The sequence below is a fragment of the Cibotium barometz genome, chromosome 51 (assembly GCF_041138505.1).
Source record: "Cibotium barometz isolate CiBa-2024 chromosome 51, ASM4113850v1, whole genome shotgun sequence".
NCBI classification, from domain to species: domain Eukaryota; kingdom Viridiplantae; phylum Streptophyta; class Polypodiopsida; order Cyatheales; family Cibotiaceae; genus Cibotium; species Cibotium barometz.
The window spans coordinates 45,244,871-45,272,123 of NC_141096.1; the positions used below are offsets into that span (position 1 = coordinate 45,244,871).

The 27,253-nt window shown below is 46.5% G+C and overlaps 1 protein-coding gene across 2 annotated transcripts in view; it reads left to right on the forward strand.

Moving 5' to 3' along the window:
- LOC147609675 (alcohol dehydrogenase class-3-like) overlaps window positions 1–27,253 on the forward strand; it is a 99,556-nt gene that overhangs the window by 65,647 nt on the left and 6,656 nt on the right. For both annotated transcript variants that reach the window (XM_086787449.1, XM_086787450.1), the window contains 4 exons: window positions 24,979–25,061; window positions 25,144–25,219; window positions 25,311–25,372; window positions 25,455–25,550. In XM_086787449.1, the coding sequence (XP_086643575.1) occupies window positions 24,979–25,061; window positions 25,144–25,219; window positions 25,311–25,372; window positions 25,455–25,550 (317 nt within the window). The remainder of the gene's footprint in view (window positions 1–24,978; window positions 25,062–25,143; window positions 25,220–25,310; window positions 25,373–25,454; window positions 25,551–27,253) is intronic.

Sequence of the window (27,253 nt, forward strand, 5' to 3'; positions counted from 1 at the left end):
CCTCCTACAAGAAAATACTGACCTCCCCAAGGCCCTCATCCAAAGTGCACATTGCAGATCTTGAGGAAAAGTCCAGATCCGCCCATATCTGTGCAATCTGGCTACAAATCTCCGGGTCCTCAATGAGGCTGTTTGGAATCTTGCGCATGGCTGTCATGCCTCCATGGGTCCTCTAGGGAGAGAATAACTGGGGAATGATCTGAAAATGTAGTGCGTGCCAGAATACCAACCATGCGCATCTCCATGCCTGCAAGCCCACTCTTCAACATAAAACCTGTCTAGCCGAGAGAGGTTGGGGCCAATGCTCCCCCTATTCGATCGAGAGAAGCTAAGACTCCCAAGGCTATGCCCAAACTCTAGAAGATGGCAAGGGCCCTGTTCCCTAAGAATCAGTATCATCTCCTCCCATGCAGAGTACTCCACGCCTGAGACAGTGGCCGTGCCACCTCCAAGTTTTTCCACTTCTGCATCTTTTATGTTGAAGTCATCACCCATGCACCAAAAATCAGCCTGGGGCAGGGCCTGTTGGACAGTGCTCCAAAAGATAGCTCTACCTGCAGCCGCATTCGGGGCACAGATGTTGAAGAAGCCAACGCTATCCTCTACAATCAGAATGGTAACCCACTAAGCACGTCCTGGAACTATGACTCGCGATCTTGTCACTGATGGCAGAAGCTGCTCACTGACACAGAGAGACACCCCTCCTTGCGTCCCTGTAGGGCCAATGGATGGAGACCAAAAAGTATGGCTCCTGCCTGGTAGAATCTTCTCGCAGCAGCGGCTACGCTCCTCTGTAAGATGGTGCTCCTAAAGGAAAAGAATGTCGATAGATCTGCCCACCATAGCTCGATGCAGCTCTTCTCTAAGGACGCCACATCTTTGAAAGCACTAAGGCCCCCCTAAGCCCTGAATTATCCATGAGACAATCCTCATATCAATCTCTATGTGAGGCAGAACTACCGAAACTGCCCTCCACTCGAAGAGTCTTGGGTGCGGGCTTAGACAGGAAATAGTCACAATCTGTCCTGGTGCAAAGTGGCGCCAACTGGGCGTGGATCCTGCCGTGCATGTACTGCCACTCTTTCTGAGTGCGAGAGTATGCATACTCCTTGCTCTATCGTTCACAATGGGGGTATTTGTAAGAAGGGGGGAGAGGTACTGTGAGACCTATGCATGAACACAAAGTAGCACCTCTAGGCTGGAGGTGACCATCTGCCCTCGTTGTTCTTTGTGGGCTGATCCACAAAGCTCCATCCTGGCCAAAGGCCATAGATGAGTAAGAACGGTAGTGATTCGGAGATCCTGCAGATAATGCGATAGCTCAACTGCTAAATCTTGTATGCGACTCTCGATCCCACTCTATCTTGGGGTCTGCGCTCAAGGGGAAAGAGAAGATCATCGCGCCACTCTCTGGCGTAGAGGGTCTGGAGTGGTGGAAGACCACACATACCCTAATAGGGGCTACGGTCTCCTCGAACCTCTATGTCCTTTCCGTCGGAAGACACCGGAAAAAATTATAATCCACAGGCTGTCCCAAGATCCTGGGGGCCTGCTTGGAGATTTAGGTGGGAGAGCCCTCACTGGTGAGGCCGCAATGGTCATCTCCGTTGGCTCTGATGAGAAACGATGAATCAGGTGGCGAACGGTACTTGCCGGCTTTCTCCTCTCCGGGTTAGGGGTTGCAGGGGGCCGACGGGAATGCTCTGGAGAGGCGGAAGGGGGAGGGGGGGCGGGGGATGGTAGGCATGGAGAAAGAGGAAGGGGCAAATGGAACCACTGCGGGAAGAGTCGGAGGCGGGGGGGGGGGGGGGGGGGGGAACCCATCTCAGTGACTGGAGGGAGCTCGCCGTCTGCGGGTGGGTGCTGTGATAAGTGCTCAAAATGGTTCTTTGACGGAACTTGGTGCTTTGCAGCATGGAAACCTGCTCCTCCCTCGGCTCCCTGATGAGGATCCAAGTGAGAAGTAGAAGGGGGAACTATCGGGGTCGCCTAGTCTGACGCAGAGGGCAAACTCTAGCCAGATGACCCATCTGTCTGCAAATAAAGCATTGGCCTGGAAGGCCAGAATACTCCAATCGCTGTATAATGGGATCGCCCCAAAGACTGGGAATAGACATCATGTGAGGCACAGAATCCGGCGAGGCAATACACATATGGAATCCCCGCTGCTCGTGTGAGGGCGGAGGCAGCAATGGGGGGGGATTCCGTCACTCTCTTGATGGCACCACCAATCATAAGGTATTCCTTCCTGAGGCTTGGAAAGCAGACTGTCATGGGAAAGCTTGAAACTCCACTTAATGGGTCAGATGACAGGTCGAAGCCATGCTGCCACTAAGCAAAGAAGGCATGGGCCGTACCCAGTTCAATGGGGCTCAGCTGCATGACAAGATCAGACGCCGCTGGTGAGTCGAACTCAACTTGGTAGTAGCCGCACCCCAAAGGATGAATATCTGCGATCTTTGCTGGCGCACCTAGGAGGCTAGGTTGAAGATCTTTGAGTTGGCCTCGAAGGATGCGACAGTCATAGCGAGAGGCTGTAGGTCCACTTTGGAAAACAAAGGCAGGTAACAGCAGCCTCGAGCGGGGGAGACGGAGCGGCTGCCATGGAGTCCTCCTCGGGGCGAAGACCATAAGAGAAAATGAAGAAATACTCACAACCTGAGGGCGTTGCCGGAAGAACAAGGATGGGTAGAGATTGCGAAGAAGAGAGGAAAGGAAGGGGCGGAGTATGCAAACAAGAAAAGAAAGAAAAAGAAAAGAGAATATAGAAAAAGAAAAGAAAGAAAAAAAGAAAAGAAAAGAAAAGAAGAAAAATAAAAAAATGAAAAAGAAAAAGAAAAAGAAAAGAAAAAAAGAAAAGAAAAAAGAAAAGGGAAAGAAAAGGAAAAGGAAAAGATAAAAAAGAAGAAAAGAAAAAAGAAAAAGAAAAAGAAAAGAATAGGAAGAAAAGAAAAGAAAAAAGAAAAAAAGAAAGTTTAAAATAAATTCTCCAATGTGCTTTAGGAATCAATTAAAAATGATATAAGGGACCTTAGCCTAAGGGTCTAGATTTTCAGAAATTTCTGGATTATGGTCCAATTAAGGTTCCTATGGGCCAATAGGATTAATCCAAGTGTTGGGATGAGATAAATCCAATGAATAAAAAAGAGAGAAAAAAAGGGAGGCGGAGAAGGCAAGGGAGAGGGCTAAGGGAGGAGGGGGGAGGGGAGGGGGGGTGTCACACCTAGAGGGGGAGGGAAGGGTTGGCGGAGAGGGGCAAGCGAACATGCAAGGGGCGGGGGACACGTGCAAGAGGAGAGGAGGTAGCAAGGAAGGTGCAGCGAAGAAGAGGAGGAGGGCTAGCGCAGTTGTGTAAGAAGGAGAGGGGGAGGCGGGAGTTAGGGGCCAAGGAGGTAATGGTTTGCAGGCAGGCCACAGGCGGGGAGGGGGGGGGGGAGGAATGCTCAGGGACACGCTAGACTTTTAGAATGATAGAGGAGCACTACTTGTTTACATGTTTCTTTTGGCCCATCTTCAGTGAGAAAGATAGTGGCTACCAACAATCTTGCATATCTGAGTGGAGGCCTCTAGGGATGCTACTGTCGTAGCAAGAAGCTGCAGGCCCGCTTCAGAAAATGAAAGGCAGGTAACGGCACCTTGGTCGAGTGAGATGGAGCGGTTGCCATGGAGTCCTCTTGGGGGCGGAGACCAGAAGAGGCCGAAACTTGCCAAAATTAGAGAAAAAGCCTACAAGTTGAGGGTGCTGCCAACGATGAAGGAAGGGAGGGGGGTGACAATACAAGAGGCACGAACGCAGGCGTGCGAAGGGGGGGGGGGGGACGCAAACAACCAGGGAAGAGGGGGGGCTACGACGAATTGGGGGGGAGGGGAGAGGTGAGCAGAAAGGCGCGAAGGCAAGGCGAGCAAGGGCGGAAGGGGTGAAGCAACGACAGGCAGGCGCAGCAAGGGGGAGCTCGCAGCACACGCACGAGTGTTATATTGGATTTGTGTCTTGTTGTGAACTCTTTAGCCTTCTTCTTATGATTGACTTCCTCTTCAACTATTCAACTCTCTTGTCTTCATTTTGGTGTGGAACACAACGCTACGGTTCCGACGCAAACAACCAGGGGAAGAGAGGGGGCTACGACGAATTGGGGGGGAGGGGAGAGGTGAGCAGAAAGGCGCGAAGGCAGGGCGAGCAAGGGCGGAAGGGGTGAAGCAACGACAGGCAGGCGCAGTAAGGGGGGGCTCGCAGCACACGCACGACTGTAATATTGGATTTGTGTCTTGTTGTGAACTCTTTAGCCTTCTTCTTATGATTGACTTCCTCTTCAACTATTCAACTCTCTTGTCTTCATTTTGGTGTGGAACACAGCGCTACGGTTCCATCCTCATAGAAGCTGAAATTTGAGCTGGCTCCATGTGATAAGTACCTAGAAGTGAATAGGTATACCTATTAAATGGTGTACCATGCGTGAAGGGGCATGATGAGCGGTAACTGACACCTCATCTCTTTCTTGGCATACAACAGATTTCAGCTTTGAGGAAGCAGCTCCAAGAGGATTAACATGAGGTGGTTTTTTGAACATACGCTGACCGCCTCTTCCTTTCACTACATCACCTGTATTTTTGAGAAAAGAGAAAGCAATCCCTCTTGGGTTGACACCCAATTGCAATGCAACAGTCTCGAAATCATCACTCATGAAAACACCTTGCCCTTGGGCATCCAAAACTTGGATCTTCATGCAAACTCTTCAATTGAGCATCACTTTCACAAACCTTCCTCTTGAGATTCTATGCATTCTCTCTTACTCACCTTTCCTTTGCCTGAGAATAGGTTGGCATTTGTGTACACCTTCCAACTTTAGGCCGAAGTAATGATGATAGAATACTCCATAGCATTTTGGGCAGTTGATATTAGGGTTTTTGCAAACTAGGGTTTCAGCTGAATTAAGGAGGGCAGTGTGCACGAGGAGGGGCAGGCGGGTCGAAGGGATGTGAGGCACAAACATCCACCGATCTCCCAAGTCTAGGGCTCGTGCACAATCCCGCAAGCCCATGTCTAACTCCGGCGTCCCATACCACCGAAGCTTGTCAAAAGGCCTTCGACATGCCAATCTTTGTACTCGCCATGTGCACAGCACGAGCATGTCTACTTTCCTAGTGCAAGACAAACCTTTAGTGGTGCATCCAAATAACGTAGGCCCTCACTTATGTATGATAACTACACCATAAATAGCTAATCTGATATAAAACAGCCATTAAGTCTATTTATTCAATTTAGGAACCCTAGCCAAGTATCTCTGATGACAAAAGGAGGAAAGGACCAAACATATGAGAGATCAGAGCAAATCAACACAGCATGAAATGATTGAGTGTATATATGATGAAATCCAAGAGCTCAGTGTGAGACTCCGAAGGAGCAGAGAGGGCTGCTGTCCCGTGATAATGCAAAGGGTGGAGAAGGCCACAATCCAAGGCAGATGGTAGGCACTGTCCCGAAGAAATGAGCAGAGAGGGATGTCGAGGTAAAGGAGCAGAGTGGGCTGCTGTCCCAGTGATGATGAATGAGGGTGAAGAGGGCCCAGATCCCGAGGTAGTAGATGCTGAAGTAGAACTGCTGGAAACCTCTACTGTAGCAGAGAGGGCTGCTGTCCCATGTGCTGTAGATAAAACACTGATATACTGCAGGTGAGAAGCTACTGCAGATCTGCTCCTGAGAAACGCTGCAGTGCAGTAGATGAAGGCTGCTGCAGAACAGTAGCTGTAGGTAAAAAACACAGATAGAAGAGGATGCTCAGCCTGTAAGATCAGCAGGAGAGGAAGCTTAGCCTGCAGCAGCAGATAGAAGAGGAAGCTCAGCACCTGTAGCAGCAGTAGGAGAGGATGCACAGCCTGTAGATGTGAAAACACCAGCAACAGCAGAAGGTAACGATGCACTGCCTGAAGATGGAGGAGCACGGGCTGCAAGACTCAGGGTTATGATCTTCTCCATGTTGTGAATAATGTTGAGTTTCTTATATATGTTGTAGGACTGCTGGTCGGTCAGGGTAAGCTGTCAGCCAAAGACAAGTAAAATGCCAAAAAAAAAACCCTTTTGGGCTGGATAAAATGGCTGGTTTATGCATGTTTTCACACACCCCCTTCCCATATCAAAAGGGGACCATGAGAGAAGATGAAAAAGGGGTTGAAGATGATCATGAAGAAGAATGTGGCTTTGGTTTGTCGATGGTGTAGAACATGTGCTCTTTTACAAGTGTAGAATCTTTTGAGTTTGGGGGGTACTAGATCAATACCACAATGCAAGAGGTTTTCACATGCATGAATGCCCATTTTTGGGTTTTCATTCACACATGCACCCCAAACACAAAAAACAGAATGCTATGCACATGCAATGCAAGATGGTAAATGGAATGCAGTGGGTTTTCACATGAGCCGTGCCCTCATGGGGTTTTAACTGACTCGTGTGCCCGATACAACAATGATAAAAAATCTGAAAGGAGAGAAAGATGCCCCTCTCAATATGTGGAGGGTGATGGTGGAGGACCGATGCCAATCCGTTTGCGAAGACGCTCGAGGATGGGCCGGTTGACGGACTTTGTAAGGATGTCAGCATGGTTGTCCACCGTAGGAATGTATTCGAGCCTCATGGTATCAAGCTCAACCTGTTCCTTGGTAAAATGAAAATGGACACCCACATGCTTGGTATGGTCAGAAAAAATAGAATTGCCAGCAAGGGCAATAGCACTCTTACTGTTGGATGAAGATGGTAGAGGCGGTGTAAATGGGAACACACATCTCCATAAGAAGCTGACGAAGATACATAGCCTCAGTGGTGGCGTCATAGAGGGCCTAGTATTCAGCCTCAACGGAAGAACGTGCAACGGTATCCTGCTTTTTGCTAGACCAAGAGAAAGGGGCAGATCCAAGGGAGTACAAATAACCACCATGAGAATGCCGGGAATTGAAATCGCCGGCCCGGTCAGAGTCCATGTAACCACGCAGGGTGATCTCACGGCTATAGTTGGGTCCAAACATATAGGTACTTGCTAGATAGCGAACAACCTCATTGCTGAACTCCACTGTGGCCCCTTAGGAGCATTGAAATACTGACTTTAAATGGATGTGCAATAGGAAATGTCAAGTCGAGAATTTGTGAGGCATACGAGTTTCCCGACCACTTGGCGGTAGGCTCGCTCTTCATGTGGAGGTGAGTCCTCTTCCTTTGATAGTTTGATGGTTGGATCCAATGGGGTAGCCAGGATAGTACCATCAGGAAAGTAGGAAGGAATGAGTTGAAGACCATACTTTTGTTGTGACAAAAAAATACCACCAGGATTTTGGACCACCTCCATGCCAAGGAAATATGAGAGAAGACCAAGATCAGTCATCTCAAAAGTTCGTCTCAGCTGTGCCATGATATCCGCAGACCGCCACTTTGGCTTGATTTGAACCAAAAATGATGAGGTCATGGACATACAACACTATGTAGCAAACCATCCCTTGATCTATGTGGATTTAGATATTGGGATCATAGTGAAATGGTTGAAAACTTTGGCTGCATAAAAATTTGTCAATACGATGATACCACGCTCAGGGGGCTTGCTTAAGCCCATAAAGAGCTTTATGCAGGCGGAAGACCTTGTCCTCATACCCATGGAGCGGGAAAACCAGAGGTTGGTCAACATAGACCTCTTACATGAGAATGCCATTGAGGAAGGCACTCTTGACATCCATCTGATAGAGTTGCCATGTGTGGTGAGTGAGACGGATTGTCATCATTCGAGTTGTAGGTGCGAAGGTCTCGTCGAAGTCAATGCCTTCTTTTTGGCGAAAACCTTGTACCACAAGGCGGGCTTTGTATTTGTCCAAGGTACCATCGGCTTTAAATTTGGTGTGAAAGATCCATTTGGTTCCAACGAGTTTATTATGACGAGGGTGATCCACAAGAGACCACGTGCCATTACGATCAATGCTTTCGAGTTCTTTTTCCATAGCATGTTTACAGGCTGGCTCTTGGATAGCGTCTTTGCACGATTTTGGCTCATGATGTGCCACAATGTGCGGAGAAAACAGAGGCGAATGAGGCACGAGGTGTGAGCCTGGTGGACCGACGAGGACCGTCCAAAGGGATATCATGGGGAAGCATGCCAGAATCACGCGTGGTCCGTTGGTACCAGTGGGGTAAAGGATCCCTGGGAGGAAGGCTCCTCAAGAGGCGGAGCAATAGTTGATTGATTGGGTTCATGTGGTAGAGTCGGAGATTCTTGTTCGGATGGTATGGGTAGCGGAAGACGAAGTAAATCTCGCTTATCAAAGACAATGTCTCGACGAACGAAGACTTTGTTTGATCTTGGATCAAAAACTTTGTAAGCCTTTGATTCACAAGAGTAGCCCACAAAAATGAGCAACTGACTCCTTGGCTCAAGCTTGCCCCTTGTGTCATTCGGAGTGTGAGTGTACGCGGGACACCCAAAGACACGGAAATAGGAAACAATCGGTTTTTCGCCATAAAATGCCTCAAACGGGGTCTTGTGAGGAGCAACCGTAGTGTTGACGGATTCTAACCAAAGGTGTTCTCAGCTGCAAAGAGCATGGAGTGTGCCATATCCATCACAATTTGGTTCTTGCGCTCGACCACTCCATTTTGTGAGGGGGAGTTAGTGGAGGGGAGTTGGTGTTGAATTCCGTGTTCTTGGAAGAACTCAATAAATTGATGGGAGATAAACTCACCACCATTGTCACTGCGAGCAATCCCAATCGAGAGATTAGTGACTAACCGAACCCACGTGGAAAAGTATTGGAAGGCATCTAATTTATGCTTCAACATGTTCCTCGAATAATCATCACTAATTAGCATGTAGTAGAGAGACCCATTCAAGAAGAGGGTTGGGGATTGCCCACTCAAGTCGAAGTGAATCAACTTGAGGATATCTGAGCACGATGAGTAGCATGATGTGGGAACGGTGAACGATGCTGCTTACCCATTTGACATGGCTGGCAGTGAAACCGGCCTCTGGTAGAAACCAAAGTGCGGTAGACTAGCAGTCACCCTTCCACTTGTAGTCCAGAAATAAAACAAATGTGATTGGAGCTAGAGTGCCCCAAATCTGAAAATAGAACGACACCTGTTGGCCCCAAAGCTTGGTGCCCCTTGCGGTATTTCTTTATTCAATTTCAAAAATATGTAAGGCTGAGTACAACAAAACCAGCCAAGAGAATACACCTGTATGTCCAATCTGGCAGCCCACAATACCTCTTAGCACAGAGGATTCACACACACAGATCTCTGTCTCAAAGCAACACTCTGTGCTTCCCTCTGATCAACCAAGACCATTCAGCAGGACAGCCTTGAGCATACATCTGGCATATCTCATGCACATGATTCCACAACTCAGCACAAACATACATTCAGTGTCCAATCTCTGTTTCCTCCCTTTTCAATCTGCCATACCCCTCCTCTCACAAGGGGCCAGATAGCACAACTCTGCAGCAGACATAAGCCAATGGAAAGAAAGACAGATGAACAAGTTCAGAGCTTACCAAATCAGCTCGTGGTTCTGCACTTGCAGCTGGAGATGCACTGTGTTCTACTGTTCAGGTTTGAACAGATCTGCCACCAGTTGTACCTGCCCGTACAGGTCAGTAGAACACTATTGTACCTGTCTGTACAGTTTCCATAGGTGTCTGTACTGTACTGGTCAGTACTTAACAGCAGCCGCTTGCTGACTGTACTTGTCAACACAGCCTGCACACCTGTACTGTCCAACGCCGCCTGCTCTTGACCTGTCCGTACACTGTACCACCAGCAGTCGTACAGTACTGTACCTGCAGTCGTACCTACCTACGCTACATGTACCTGCAACTGCAGCCGCCGCCAGTACCTGCAGTACGGTTTCCTATCAGCACCACTGAATGGGAGAATTAAATTAGGGTTAGAGTTCATGTGGGAGATAAACACAGAGAAACAAGGGAGAGAGAGAGAGAGAGTTGTGGAGATAAGTCAACTCAATAGCATTGAGTGTGTGACACCCCTATCACATATATATATTTACTAGTACACATAGTGCACTTAGTACATTAAAAGTACTAAGTGTACTATGTACTATAACTTATGGGCTTGTACACACTATAAGGGTGGGCATTATGCCTTTACCCCAACAACCTCCCACTTAAAGGCAAAGTGCCCTTAAGTAAATGAAAAGAAAAAATCAGCATGTACATGATAATATACAAGGCCATATCAAGGCTGAAACTGGCCTCATCCAATGCCCATCAAGTGTCTGCAATGAGCAAACCGCTCCGGAGGCAGATCAGCCGGGTTGTCATCCGTATGAATCTTAACAAGCTAAATTTGCTTGTTCTCTATCACCTCTCTGATGAAGTGATACTTCACATCCACATGCTTCGTCTTTGCATGAAAGACAGGGTTCTTTGCCAACTGGATGGCACTCTGACTGTCACAATGCGACAATGGAATATCACTTGTATAGCCCAAATCAACCACTAACCGAGATAGCCATAATGCCTCCTTGCAAGCCTCTGTGGCTGCAATATACTCGGCCTTTTTAGTAGATAAGGCAGTGCACTTCTGCATCCTGGATATCCATGACACAGCACCTCCTGTGAATGTAAACACGTAACCGGTAGTAGACTTCCGGTTATCTGGATGACCGGCATAATCCGAATCCGTGTAACCATGCACTAATGCATCCTGTTTGCCAAAACAAATGCACATATCCTGTGTGCCCTTCAGGTATCTCATGACACCTTTCACTGCTTTCCCAATGCTTCTTGCCAGGGTTGGCCATGTATCTAGAAACCACTCCCACTGCAAATGCAATGTCCGGCCTAGTAGCAACCATGGCATACATGAGACTGCCACAAGCTGAAGCATACGGAATCTTGGCCATATCAGCCCTGTCTCTATCCGACTGTGGGCTGTCCATAGCACTGAGTTTCACATATGGAGGCAAAGGAGTACTAGTCTTCTTCCCCCCGTCCATATTGAACCTCTGCAAAACTTTGCCAATGTATTCCTTCTGAGACAAATACAACACATGCTGATTTCTGTCCCGAAGTATCCGCATACCCAAAATGTGATTTGCATCACCCAAATCCTTCATATCAAAGGTTTGATGCAACCTCTTCTTCAAGGCATCCATCTCTTTACGAGATTTCCCGGCAATCAACATATCATCAACATACAAGATGAGGATCAATAGACTGCCATCCAAAGCTTTCTTGGTGTATAAGCAGTGATCTATGTCACTTCTCCTGAAACTCTGGGATTTCATGAATGTATCAAATTTATGATACCATTCCCTTGGTGCCTGTTTGAGCCCATAAAGACTCTTTTTCAGCTTGCATACAAGCTTCTCCTTTCCACTCAGTGCATAACCCTCTGGTTGTTGCATATATATCTCTTCATGGAGATCACCGTGAAGAAAAGCAGTCTTCACATCCATCTGAATCAAGTCTAGATCATCATGTGCAACCAAAGCTAACACAGCTCTAAGTGTGGTCATTTTGACCACTGGAGAGAAGATCTCCTCAAAGTCCACACCATATTCCTGCTTGAAGCCCTTAGCCACTAACCTGGCTTTGTATCTTGGCTTTGCATCAGGTGCAACTTTGAGCCTGTAAACCCACTTGCATGGCAAAACCTTCTTGCCTGCAGGCAAATGCACCAACTTCCATGTTCCACTTTTGTGCAGACAATCCATCTCTGACTTCATGGCACGCTCCCAAAGAGCCTTGTCTGCCCTCTGTAAAGCCTCCTTATAACATGAGGGCTCCCCACAGTTAGTGAGCATCAAGTAGTCAACCCCTGGAACAAACCTGTCACGGGCTCTGGAGGGTCTAGTGGACCTCCGTACCCAATGACCATCATTTGCAGGTTGCTGTCCAGCCTGCATATCACCCATTGGTGGCTCCTGTTCCATGCCATAAGGCTGAAAAATCATGCCCGGTATCTCCTCTAACTGTGGTATATCCATAGGGATATCTTCTGCCATCTCTGGCTGTCCATTTGGACCATTTTCAGCACCATTTAAGGGCTGGTTTTGCTGCTGTAATGGCTGATTTACAGCCCTTGGTTGTTGTCCATGATGTCCATCATCATCAAAGATGACTCTGCCAGGCTCTTGTTGCCTTGCAGGCTCCTTATACATGCATGTTTCATCAAAAATGACATCATTGCTGCGTATAATCTTTCTATTCACGGGATCCCGAAGTCTATACCCCATTTCACCTCTATCACCGTATCCTAGGAATATGCATTTGTGAGACTTAGGATCAAGTTTGGTGCGCATTTCCCTGCGTATGTGCACGTACGCAACGCAACCAAACACTCTCAAGTGCTTGTATGACGGAGGCTTCCCTGTCCATACTTCCTCTGGCACTTTCCCACCAAGCCTCGTGTTAGGTGACCTGTTTATAAGGTGAACGGCTGTCATAACAGCTTCAGCCCAAAAACCATGAGGTAATGCAGCATGTGACAACATAGAACGGACCTTCTCCTGTATGGTCCTGTTCATCCTCTCTGCTGTCCCGTTTTGTGGAGGATCATAAGGAGTAGAGAGCTCCCTCTTGATGCCTTTAGCATCACAAAAGTCCTGAAACTGTTTGGACATATACTCTCCACCATTGTCGGAACGCAAAGCCTTCAGTGTTTTGCCAGTTTGATTCTCAACATGAGCAACAAACTTCTGAAACACTGAGAATGTATCACTCTTCAAACGAAGAGGATAAACCCACACCTTGCGTGTGGCATCATCTATAAAAGACACAAAGTATTTTGCCCCTCCCAAAGAAAGCTGAGGCATCTCACATACATCTGTATGCACAAGCTCTAACTGAGCATTTTTCTGTCCAAGAGCTTTCTTGTGGGGGCACTGTAGTTGCCTACCATATATACAATGCTCACAAAACTGAAAACTTGAAAACTTTAGAGAAGGCAAGTAACCCAAACGAGACAATTGCTCCATTCCCTTGACACTCATGTGTCCCAACCGGCTATGCCACATAGAAATTTCCGGCAGCTCGGTTGCATTTACATTAGCATGGTGACAAACACCTGCATGCATGAAGTAAAGAGTGTCCACCTTAGAGCCTCTGGCAACAACCAGTGAGCCCTTACTAATTTTCCACTTTCCACGACCAAATGTGGTTACATAATCAGCATCATCAAGCTGTCCAGTAGAAAGTAGGTTCTTCTTGATCTCAGGCACATGCCTGACATCATGGAGCATAAGCTGTGAGCCATCTGAAAACACAAGCCTCACATCACCTCTACCAAGAATCTTGCATGCATGGTTATCACCCAAATAAACCACTCCTTCATTGCCAACAGTATACCTGACAAACAAGTCTCTGCAACCTGTGACATGAAAGGAGACACCTGAATCAATGATCCATGAGTGCATACCATGACCACCTGTAAGAAGTGAATGGGCATCAAGTGAAGACGTAAATAGGACCTCATCCTCACTGTCACCTGCATGTGACACATTGTTTTCTTCAATTTTGACTCCACTTTTGCCCTTTGGCTTCGCATCTTTGGCTTCATCTTTGTCTTTGTCTTTGCCTTGTCCCTTTTCCTTTTGATCATTTTTCCATTTGTAGCATTGCTTTTTAATGTGTCCCTTCTTGCCACAATAATGGCATTCCAAGTCCTTTTTGGAGCGGGACTTGCTCCTTCCCCGTTCTTGGCTTTTACCCCTTTGCTGGGATCTCCCACGTGTATTCATTGCATTGGACTTTCCAACATAATTATTCTTTCTGTTCATCTCTTCTTGAAGAAGAGCACCCTCAACATCTGCATATGACAGCATAGCATTCGAATTGCTAGTGGCTGTCCTGAATGTGTCCCAACTCTCTGGCAAAGTGCATAAGAGAAAGGTGGCTTTGAACTCATCGTCCATTGCCAGCTTTTGATTTATAACTTGACTGACAATACCATTAAACTCATTTAGATGGGCTGCCATAGACGCCCCTTCCTTCATCTGAGGACCTATGAGTTTCTTCAACCAATACACTTTGCTTGAGGCACTTTGCTGGGCATACAAGTCCTGCAATCTCTGCCACATTCCCCAAGCTGTCTTCTCTTCACGAATGCTGAGAAGTAAAGAGTCTGACACAGACAACATGATAGTAGATCTTGCCAGCTCATCCATATCTTCCCACTCTTCAGCAGTAAGAGAAGCGGGCTTTACACCCCTCTCTTTGATAGGCTTGTGCTGCTTCTTCTGGAGCAACACATTATAGCACTGGGTTTGCCAAATATCATAGTTATGTGAGCCTTCAAGCTTCTTGATGTGAAGCAATGAAGAGCTCTCACCTGTGGTTGCCATAGCAATATGCAACCTGTCTCAATGCCTGACTCCCTGCAAAATGTGCAAACACTGCACCAAAAGCACACAAAGTGCTCACAGTTGTTCTCCCAAGCTTTATCTCCCACTGCGGAAGCACAAATGCAACTCTACTCCCACTTTATGTGATGAAATCACCAAAATCTGGTTGCTGCAGATTTAGGACTGCACCTTAAATGTGCTATGTTGCCCTTCCAAAGTACTGTACAGCAGTACTAAGTGCTCACCATTGATGTACCAAACCTGTACCGGCAAGTACAGCAGCTGAAATTGAACCTTTTCCTCACTCAAATCAGTGTACAGCCATGGCAAAACTTATACAAAGCTGTACCAAATTTGTACCAGCAGGTACAGTAGCAATAAATGCTCTCCTGGCTGTCCAAATGAGTGAAAATCAGACTTTTACAGTCCCGAACACTGCATACAACAGTCCCGAACAGAAATTGGGCAAAAGCCCCTTGACTGCAAGCTGATTTCTGAGGATTCAAGGCATAAATGTCTTGCTTGCTGCTTTGCCAAGCTCAACAAGCATAAAATCTTGAAAAGCCCCTTGATTTAGGATCAATTTCTGATGATACATGGTACATTGACGCACATGAAGGCATCCAGAGTCTTCGCGATGCTTCCCCCTGGCCACATATACATCCAATACATGAAAGCCCCTTGATTTACAGGCACATTGAGTGCTTGTCAGGCATCAACACATTGCCCAAAGCATCAAATGCGATTGCCTGCATGCAAATCAACCCAATCGGTACAAAAGCCCCTTGATTTGCATTGCAATTTGCTGCAATTTTGCCCAAATGTGCGATTTCTCACATCATACAGTATGTATGAATGCTTAATTGCACAATTACATCAAAAGCCCCAAATTTCGACAACCAAATTTCTTGCAAATTGATCCTGATTGTGACCAATGTCACCCAATTTTGCCAATTTTGCTCAAAATTGAGCAATTCGGCACCTGTGCCTGCTCAATTGATTGAATTGATAAGAAATTCCCAAAATTGAAGGCAAATACCTCTTAATTTTTGAATTTCTCTGGGATTTGCAGGCTGAATCTTGTTGTTGCAGGAGAAGGGGGGGGCACGTCTGATGCTGATGCTGATGCAGTTGCTGCTGCAGTTGTACGATGTTGCTGCTGCTTTTGTAGTCGGGCTTGGGCTGGTCACAGACGTGGCCCTGTTTGGGCAGGCGAAGGACCAGACGACACTAATAAAAAACCAACGCCTCGCTGCGCGCCTGGTTGGCTGGGCAGCCCTCTGCGCTGCCTGGTTGGGCAGCCCACGTATTCTGAATGCTGCCGTCTCTTACGTTGCCACCTCCGCCTAGTAGCGCTTTGCGCTACACGCGTTGGCCCTCACCGAAGCTGGCGCGTTCGATGGATGCCCGCCTGCCTACGTGTCCGCCTGAATTGGATGCCTGGCTGCTCAACGCTTCGCTTTGCTCACGCCTGCTTGCTGCCTTCGCCTATCCGCCTAGTAGCCAGTTGAACGCCCAACGCTGGAAAGCCTTCTCCTAGTGGCCAGTTACGGGTACTCGCTCACGCCCAGCAGCCAGCCTACGCCCAACGCCTTGCTACGTGCGAATGGGTACGCTGCTGCTGCTGGATTCCCAAATGCAAAGACTGGTTGCCCGTAAAAGCCATCAATGCAGGAAACCCTATTCGAGCAGAGAAAACCCGAAAACCTGTGTGTGTATTACCGCAGAGATGAATAGCAACGCCTTCAATAAGTGCGGCTGGCTATGGCTCTGATACCAGTTGAATGGGAGAATTAAATTAGGGTTAGAGTTCATGTGGGAGATAAACATAGAGAAACAAGGGAGAAAGAGAGAGAGAGAGTTGTGGGGATAAGTCAACTCAATAGCATTGAGTGTGTGACTCCCCTATCACACATGTATATTGCACTAGTACACATAGTGCACTTGGTACATTAAAAGTACTAAGTGTACTATGTACTATAACTTATGGGCTTGTACACACTATAAGGGTGGGCATTATGCCTTTACCCCAACAACCACCTGTACCTGCGGTCGTACAGCTCTGTACGGCCTGTTTTCTTCACACACACAGTAGCAACCAGATCTCTCTGCAGCAGCCGACTTGTTTCCCCTCCTCTCCACGCTTGAGCTTACACGACTCCCCAAAAGCTAGACAGAGAGAGATGAGAGAGGCATGCAACTCCAAAAGTGGAGTGGCCTCTCTCCAAACTTATCCTAGGGCCCCAACTTTAATAAACATTAAAGTTCCCTAGGGGCCACTAAGACCTAGGGACAACCATAAATAAAACATTAAAATATTAATGTTCTAGTTCCCCCCTTCACACCTGGAAATGTCCATACATCATTCTCTTTGTTTGGGCACCCCAAATGTGAATCGTTTAATATTTTTGCTCAGCAACCACCATGCGCACACTTGTGCTGTTCCATTTTCACAGGGCCATGACATACCCCCCTCTTGAAAAATGGCAAGCGTCCTCGATTGCATTCTGGTGATACAGCAAAATATTCAAAGTGAAATATACAATATGGCAAGATCAGCGTCCCAATCTCTCTAAGCCATGCACATGTATCAACATTCACTGCAAACCAATGGCGTAGTAATAGTCCAAGTTGTATACCACTGTGAACCATACATAACCACAATATCCCATGTGACTAGTACACATATTTCATAGAAGTCCCATAAACAGATGTACTGTCAGCCATCAGTACCTTCGGGTGAGATAAAAACTGCACCAAGCGACCTCTAGATGTCATCCGAGCCTGTCTGTATCAAGGGAGTGGAGGTGCTACCCCCCTCTTGAGCATCAGGTAATGCTCCAGACCCATGCTCTGCTGAACCTGAATGAGCCACAACAAGAGTCGGCTCTAACTCAAAGGCATCGAGATAAAGCTGCAAAACCTGAGGTGAATCTGTTAAGTCACCTTCCTCCATCCACTTCGCATCCATCGGTGAATAGTTCTTGAACTTCACAAGATAGCGATGGGAAACTTTACCTCGTACCTTTCTTTCCTTATGTGCCAGTATCTGCTCTGGAATCAGAACCTCATCAAGTTCCTCAACTTCCGGCTGCTGAGCCTCATGTGATACATCCTCAGGCACATCCCCACGGAAAGGTCTAAGGAGACTCACGTGAAAAGCATTGTGAATCCTCCAGTGATCTGGTAGCTTCAAACGATAGGCTACCTCACCAATCTTTTCCAATACCTGAAAAGGCCCATAATAACGCATGCTCAACTTAGGGAATAAGCGCTCTTTACCCTTCATCTTCTCGAGTCTAGCCTTTTCAAAGCGCAACAGAACCCAATCACCCAATGCAAACTCTAAAGCACGTCTGTGACGGTCTGCGGCTTTCTTTTGCTGGTGCTAAGTTTTCTGGAGTGCCAACTTAACTCTCCGATAAGCTTCATCCATATTTTCCACATACTGATCAGCCTCAAAGATCTTATCCTTTGTATGCAAAATGGGTGGTACCTTCTTCCCTCCTTCCACAATCTCAAAAGGCGCCTTGCCCGTCGAGGTATGGACAGTGTTGTTATATGCAAACTCCACCAAAGGAAGATACTTTTCCCATTGTTGCTTGTGCTCTGACACATAGCACTTAAGAAGATCTAGCACTGTAGAGTTAGCCTCTTCCGACTGACCATCTGTTTGTGGATGAAATGACGATGAAAACTTGAGAGTTGTATCCATGTTGTCAAACAACCCTCTCCAGAACAAACTCGTCATCCGTGGATCATGGTCACTAATGATAGACGTAGGCAAGCCATGATACCTGAAGATGTTCGCCATGAACAACTTCACCATATGATCCACTTTGATCGTCTTACGCACGGGAATGAAATGAGCTTGCTTACTGAACCTGCATATGATAGTCCAAATGCCATCATTGCCCGTTTGTGTACGTGGAAGATCAAATATAAAATCCATGGCAATGCTCTCCCAAGGTCTATTTGGAATAGGTAAGGGCTGTAATAACCTTGGTGTCTTTTGACGGTCAAACTTTACCTTCTGACATGCAATGCATTGCCTTACAAAGGCATCAACATCTCTTCTCAAGGTTGGCCAATAAAAGAAAGTCTCCATTTCTTTTACCGTCAATACCTCTATGACCTGCATACGGTGGAGCATGACTTTCAATCATAACCTTGAGTCGCAATGGCCTGGTAACACAGTCTGCCATGCATCAATAAAAATCCATCTCTGAGAGTATAATGCTCATGCCGTTGACCCTCAGACATCTGATCATACAACCTTTCAAAGTCCTCATCATGGGCATACTGCTCTTTCATTTCATTAAGCTCATGATGATAAGCAAGTGAAACTGCGGAGACCTGTGGGCAGGTACATTTGTTGAAATTGCTTCGCCTCTTCTTTGTCAAGGCATGAAGAGGCAAAGCAATTTCAACAAAATACACAATGTACCGCTTGTAATAGGAACACAATCCTAGAAAGCTGCATACATCATGCACGGTCCTCAAATCTGGCCAATTAAGAATTGCTTCCACCTTCGCTGGATCCATACGGACTCCATGCTTAGATACAATATGCCCCAAGAAATGTATCTCTTGCAAAAAGAACTCACTCTTCTTGTCATTAACAACCAGCCTATGGTTCCTGAGTTTTGCAAACACAATGGCCAAATGCCTTCTATGCTCTTCCTCAGTTTGTGAATGCACAGTCATATAATCAAAGAATGTGCCCATGAACGCTCTATGAGGCCGAAAAATCCTGTCCATCATTCTGTTAAATGTGGCAGGTGCATTTGTCAAACCAAAGGACATAACCAAAAACTCATACAACCCAAACGTGGTTCGAAATGCTGTCTTATGCACATCCTCGGGTCTAATACATATCTGATGATACCCGCTTTTCAAGTCAATACGACTAAAGACTGTGGAGCCCTGTAAGCGGTCCAAAATGTCATCGATCCTCGGAATGGGGAATCGATTCTTGATGGTGTTCTTGTTCAGCGCCGTAATCAATACACATGCGCCAAGAACCATCCTTCTTTTGCACCAAGAGTACAGGTGAGCAAAAAGGGTGATGAGTTAGGCTGTATCAACCCTTTATTCAAAAGCTTCTGTACCTGACTCATAATTTCTTCCTGTTGGGTTGCACTAACACGGTACGGCGGTCTATTTGGTGGAGTACTACCAGGAATTAGATCAATGGCATGATCTTCTGGCCTCTCAGGAGGAAGTTCTCCTGGCAATGACTCGGAAAAACAATCTTGGAACCCACATAAGAAATCAGTCCTGTCCTTATCTAGCATAGACAAATTAGACTCAGACTCATCATCTTTTGCATCCTTTACATAAATCAAGTACGCGGAAAGATGCTTTTTCATTACTGATGAAATTGCCGAAGCGGATACAATAGGAACAGATTCCCCTTTAAGTTTGACATCCAAAACATGTTCTTTCCCTCTATGAGTCAGAGTGATTTTCCTATTGTATGTGTCCACCACCGCATGTACTCTGTGGCACCATGGCATACCCAACAAAACATCACAACCATCAAGTGGCATGATGAAAAACTCTTCGCTGTCCACCTAACCCTGCAAATGAAGCCTGAGCTTCCCAATAATAGGAGGACGGGTTCTGCATACCCTGGACAAGCCATGTTAGCCTCATATAACGGCCCCATCTCCTCTGCATGAATCCCCAATCGGCTAGCCAAATCTGGTGAAATGAAGTTGGCTCTAGCACGTGTGTCAAAGAATATCAAGGCATTTTGATCTCTCACTTTGCCCCATGCCCTGCACAACTCTGTCTCTTCACCACCTGGCTGTTCCCCCACAAGATCAGGAACTAACCCTGTAGAAGGTTTTGGTTTCTTTGACTTGGGCTCTCCTTTATTGTTAGAGTCCTTTTGGGACTTTCTCTTGGGACAATTAAATGACATATGTCCCTCTTCAGTACAGTAAAAACATTTCCGAGCATCTCTCAAAGCCTGTCTTTCCTCAGAAGTTCTCTTGGGCATTGGCAACTTCTTATACCGCGTCTCTGAAGACCCTTTAGCATCACGCGAAGCATGCCCAGATTTTTCAGCTTTCTTACTCGAGTTTTTACTTCCTTTAAACCCAGATGATCCTCCAATGAGTAACGCATTAGCTGTCATAGCATTTTCTATCATCTGTGACATGTTTGTTACTCGAATCTTGATACAATAATCTCGCACCTCTTTGGGCAGCCCACAACAATACTTCTCTACCTGCTCAGACAAAGGCACTGCACGGTAAGAAGTCACTGGGAGTAAAGCTTCCCAAAACTTCTTGTTATAATCTTCCAAATTTTCACACTTTGAAGCATCCAACTTGTGCCATGCAGTCATAACATCCACCTCAAATGTAGATGTGAGCCATACGGAAGAGAACACCTGTTTAAATTGTACCCAAGTAGTGGGTGCTATGCCGTGCAGAAGAAGAGTACACCACCACTGCAAAGCATTGCCTTTGAGAAAAGTGGGAGCTTTCCTCACCTTAGAGGACTCTGTGTAATTCCCACCAGAAAAAGCAGCATCAAACTGCTGTAAAAAGGTAAGTGCTTTTAATTTATCTTTGGCTCCACTGAATGTATCAAATTTCACAGCAGCTCCCCCTTCCTTATAATCCATCGCCTTCTTGCAACCACTTGTCTGATGTATCAGATAACTCTGGGAAAGCTTAGCCTGCAGCTGGAGATGCACTGTGTTCTACTTTTCAGGTTTGAACAGATCTGCCACCAGCTGTACCTGCCCGTACAGGTCAGTAGAACACTACTGTACCTGTCCGTACAGTTTCCACAGGTGTGTACTGTACTAGTCAGTACCTAACAGCAGCCGCCTGCTGACTGTATCTGTCAACACAGCCTGCACCTGTACTGTCCAGCGCCGCCTGCTCATGACCTGTCCGTACATTGTACCAGCAGTCGTACAGTACTCTACTGCAGTCGTACCTGCCTGCGCTGCCTGTACCCGCAACTGCAGCCGCCGCCAGTACCTGTTGTCGTACACTTGTACGTGCAGTCGTACAGCTCTGTACGGCTTGTTTTCTTCACACACACAGCAGCAACCAGATCTCTCTGTAGCAACCGACTTGTTTCCCCTCCTCTCCACGCTTGAGCTTACACGACTCCCCAAAAGCTAGAGAGAGAGAGAGAGATGAGAGAGGCATGCAACTCCAAAAGTGGAGTGGCCTCTCTCCAAACTTATCCTAGGGCCCCAACTTTAATAAACATTAAAGTTCCCTAGGGGGCCGGGGCCACTATGGCCTAGGGGCAACCATAAATAAAACATTAAAATATTAATGTTCTAGTTCCCTCCTTCACACCTGGAAATGTCCATACATCATTCTCTCTGTCCGGGCACCCCAAATGTGAATCATTTAATATTTTTGCTCAGCAACCACCATGCCCACACTTGTGCTGTTCCATTTTCACAGGGCCATGACAGGCAGCCATCCTTTGTCAGTTTTAGGCTGGGTATACCTTTCAACCAACTGGTCTCGAGACCATAGCGAAAGTGCCATAGGCGTTTAGTGTCCGAAGGAGCTCTGGTCAGATAGGCAGGAACCCGATGAAACCTAGAACCCTCAAAAGATGGCTCAGGTAAAAAAGTAGACATCCGGTATAAGCCATCCTTTTGTGCCTGGCCTCGAACAACAACAAGGCCAGTAGTCTCATCAATCACCTCTACAAGTCGCTGTTGAAGTAAACCCCACGATCGAGTTGGGTGAGCTGGGATACTGAAAGTAAATTCGGGCCCAAATAAGGAACAAGAGAGACATTGTCCAATGTTGCATGATTGGGCCTGTGTTGGTGTCAAGTAAAATGGTGCCAACAGATTTGATGGGCATCAGTGTGTTGTTCCCACATCGAACTTCACCCTTAGCAGGTTGTTGAGAGATGAAAATGTCAGCATTGCGTGCCATATGGTGTGTAGCTCCATTGTCAATTACCCAAATGACCGGGATGATAGGCACAGAAAGATCATTATAGGTAACTGACAAATCTGAACGAGGGCCGACGCTTCCACACGTGGACTGCCTTGTCTAGGTGGTTGTTTCTTCTTCCTTCCGGTACTCAAAGGCACATACGAACCTGACGCGGTCACCGGCAGGGTTGATGACAATGGATCTCCGAACGACCGAGGAGGTACCTGTCCTTCCTGAGAAAAAGACCCATACCGAAGTCCAGGCTGTCGGCTAGACTGAGCAGGAGGGCTCTCCAGATGAGGCTGGATACCTGGGTCCAGTACTGGCACACTGGCAGTAGGCATGTATCCTCCTCTAGAAGTGAAGTCTGATAAGCTCGGAGAAGAACAAGAGTGTAAAGGGTGAGTAGGTGTAAATGGGCTGGTCGTCTCCCAATGAAAGACCTCGAACAGGGCTCTCGAGTGAATAAGAAGTCCCATCCTCCGTGTGATCTATATCTGAATAAGGAGAATCAACATCTTTTAAGAAAGGTTCGCCTCCGGAATCGTGGGTAGATGATCCATGCTGTGTGCTCTCATGGTCTTCAATCCTTTTGTTCACGATAGCTCTGATACCATGTGAGCGCAAAAGGACGAATGGACCAAATGTATGAGAGATCAGAGCAAATCAACACAGCATGAAATGAGTGAGTATATATATGATGAAATCATGACATGAGCTCAGTGTGAGACTCTAAAGGAGCAGAGAGGACTGCTGTCCCGTGATAATGCAAAGGGTGGAGAAGGCCACAATCCAACGCAGATGGTAGGCTGCTGTCCCAAAGAAATGAGCAGAGAGGGCTGCCGTCCCGATGTCGAGGTAAAGGAGCAGAGAGGGCTGCTGTCCCGGTGATGACGAATGACGGCGGAGAGGGCCGTGATCCCGAGGTAGTAGATTGTGAAGTAAAACTGCTGGAAAGCTCTACTGTAGCAGAGAGGGCTGCTGTCCCATGTGCTGTAGATAAAACGCTGATATACTGTAGGCGAAAAGCTACTGCAGATCTGCTCCTTAGAAACGCTGAATTGCAGTAGACGAAGGCTGCTGCAGAACAGTAGCTGTAGGTAAAAAATGCAGATAGTAGAGGATTCTCCGCCTGTAGCAGCAGCAGGAGAGGAAGCTCAGCCTGTAGCAGCAGCAGGAGAGGATGCACAGCCTGTAGATGCGAAAACACCAGCAGCAGCGGAAGGTAACGATGCACTGCCTGAAGATAAAGGAGCACTGACTTCAGCAAGACTCGGGGTTATGATCTTCTCCCTGTTGTGAATAATGTTGAGTTTCTTATATATGCTGTAGGACTGCTGGTCGGTCAGGGTAAGCTGTTGGCCAGCATCAAAGACAAGTAAAATGCCAAAAAAACACCCTTTTGGGCTGGATAAAATGGCATGTTTAGGCATGTTTTCACACAGTATCTGCGTGCTAATCCCTAATCCCGGGCCCCCCTAATCCTGCTAATTCATAGATTAGTTTCCAGGTATATAAAAAGTTGACACATAGCATAAGCTGCTATAAAAAGATTCTTATTGCAACATATCTGGCACCCGTAAATCCACCGTTTGGTGAGCCCAATAAAATAGCCTCTTATACCGAAACTATTCCAAAACAGGCCTAATGCCCGTCTCAACATCGAGTTTGACACCTGCGCTTGTATGTCCACCTGCACGGATGTCCCAGTCATGTCCGTAAGGTTGTAAAACATCTATGGACAGAGGTGGTATGGCCCTTTACAGCATGTGTTGAGCCCGAGAGCACTACATTCGTGGAAAAGCCTGTTTTGTCTGGCAGGGGGGAGATAATCCCCTAACCATTCCCCACATGCAATCCCCTCCCTTCGATGTGAATCTATCCACACACAAATTCAGCCCCTTTAGAAGCTGTTGGAGTTGATCCCACATCAATTGTAGAAAAGCACATGATGGGAAAAGCACTTCGCGTGATAGCAATCATGCCTCGAAAGCACTCAGCCACGAATAGGTGCAGCTCCAATACCAATGTAAGGTTCACATACATGGAACCCTCCTGGGTTTAAGATAACCCTCATCTTTGGTTTCTGGATTTCTGGATAGGTTCTGGCTAGTGCCTCGTTTCCCAGGTAGGTTCTGTTTGAAACCACCCCCGAATCGGAGGTCTAGATTAGTGTGAGTCAGCTCTACCTAGACATCACGCCTTGGTGTCCTATATCACCAAGACGTATGTCTGCCTAGAGACTCTTGGTCATCAACCCCTGGTTAATATGGGTCTTAGGCTAGTTGGGGATGTGTTACTTGAATGTAACACAATGCGTGATAATTTTGTGTCCATATCATCATATGGAATTCTCACTTCGCAGGACTGGTGTCAGGGAACGTATATGGGCCAGAAAAAATGGGTTGCACTGACATGGCTGCCCATTTTATGGTTTATGGGGAGGAACCCCATATCCATTCCCCTTTCATCCACCTTTCTTGTGTCATTCTTGCTTATATGGTGTTTTCCTGTTTCGGCTTCTTCAAAAGTGCTGAATCTGTTTCTATTCCCATTTGGCCATTTTCCAGACCTGTGTTGTATAATGCTGTCTGGTCTTCCTATGGCTTTCAGCTTCTTACCCTGTTATTGAAATGTATTTGTTTGTTTGTTTGTTTTTCTATTTTTGGAAGAAGATTTGACGAGATCATGCCACATGTTTTGCTCAGGGCTAGGCGCTGTTTTCAATACAGCGAAGGTGGAGACTGGATCAACAGTTGCAGTGTTTGGTTTGGGCACTGTTGGTCTTGCGGTATACATTGCAATGGTGCTCAGTGTGGTTCAATTGTTTTCTCATAAGAAAGTGTCATGACAAACTGTGGAAACTTGTGCAGGTTTGTGAAGGAGCCAAAAAGGCTGGAGCAAAGAGGATAATTGGAATTGACACAAATGTGTCAAAATATGAACTTGGTAATTTAAGATCTGTCAATATGCATCGGCTATCACCAATTTGCAGTATGCTCCAATAATAGCAATGATTAGGATTCCACTCTGTTTGTAGGTAGGAAGTTTGGTGCAACAGATTTTGTAAATCCCAAGGACCATGATAAACCTATTCAACAGGTGTGTATCTACTGTTAACTTTGTAATGAGTAGCATGTTAACTAACTTCAAGTATTCTCAGCATTGAACGTTTCACATGCAGGTTATTGTAGAACTCACAGATGGTGGGGTAGATTACAGTTTTGAGTGTATTGGGAAAGTGGAAGTGATGCGTGCAGCTTTGGAATCCTGCATTAAGGTGAGTAAATTCTTGATATTCGAAGAAGTTGGGACTCTGGACATTTGGCAAGTAGAGTCACTCCTATGAGTTATTTGTATAATTTATCAATGCCTTTTCTTACTTAAGGCAATGGATTAAAGTTGCTCATGAATTTCATAGATTGTTAGCTGACCATACACACCCCCAGCGGACACAGAAATGCTCAGATCCTGCCTCCAAAGCCTTCTCTTTGTATCCTGCCCATAATCTTCTCTTTAGAATCCCAAGGTGTCCTCCCCTGTCTGATAGCCTCACTAACAGATCTAACCTTTCAGATGTAGGCAGCTGCCCTCAGCTGACTTTTGTCTGATAATATACCCTCTTGGCTTCCCCAGACAAGTCAGAACACTTACTGTCACTTGTATCCGAATTCGGATGGCTCTCCCATTCTAGATTTGATTCTCCAATATCCTCTATGACTCTCCGGTGTCCGCGGACTTAATAATATCCACACTCTCGAGGCCTTCCTGATAGTCCTGCTGACCCTCTTGTGACCTTCCTCCTGCAGCCTCTGCTTCCAAATTCTGCTACAGAGCTGTTCTGCCTCTGAAGTCAATAGCAATTCTGACACTTCCCAAAGTGTCCTCTGACAACTATAACCCCTCAGAGTCTTCTCAAGTAGGCAAGATATCACCTCCTAGGTTCTCTGCTGACTGCTACCAGCTCACAACTGTCTCGGAATGGGCAGAATCTACCCAACTAACTAGGCTGACCTAGCTGACACAGATTCTAATTCCTTTGAGTCAGTTAACCCCACAGGGACCTCAAGCACGTAAATAACACCAGCTCCAAGCCTTAGAAGCAATCAGCTGACCTGCCGTGTCAGAGTGCTGTCTCAGGAACATTGTAAAATAACAAACTTTTTGTCTACTGTCCTTAGACAGGTCCAGAACTGTCAGCTGATGTACGAAATCTCTTCCCCTTAACTAACACTAGTTAAAACAACATCTCTATACCACCTGCTGATCATTCTGATGCCTGGATGACTCAGAATCAACCCTAACTCAGGCTGACTATCTCAAGCCCAACTCAACCAGAGTTAGCTCTCACCTGTAGCCTTATCACCAAAAGAACTCCATCCATACAAAATAGAATTGAACCAAAACATAGAAGAAAACCTTGATATCACATAATTTGACCCTTTGCATATTCAAAGAAGACCGGGTTACACATAATAAGCCTCAATCGTGAGGAGATGAAGGAAACAAACAGAAGCTCAAAAGAAACTCTCTCAAATGACCACAAGGAAATCCAAACATGTATTCACAAGATCATCATCAATCATTCAATTGCAGAAACTATCTGCAAGCTTCACTGGCTGGTACAACGGGGATAGCTTGAGCAATCCTCAAGACTGGTCCAAGTTCTGACGATAGTGCTCCCTGGAAGGTTGTTGGACACCATCCACCTCAAAGAACCCTCTCCCACTCCTGCAACTCCCTGCTCTGGACACGTCTTAGTCTTCTCTGGACAGAAACTCAGTACTAAGGGCTTTGTGTGAAAATATGCTCTTATGTGTATGTGTGTGTGTGTGTGTGTAGTGCGTGTGAGAGTATATCTTGATACAAAGTTCTACACCCACTATTGGGCACTGATGACATTAGTGGGGATGTCGTAGTATCTAGTCCATACTATGCATAATGGAGTTGATAGTTATATGGTCTTGTGGGTTGACTACCATC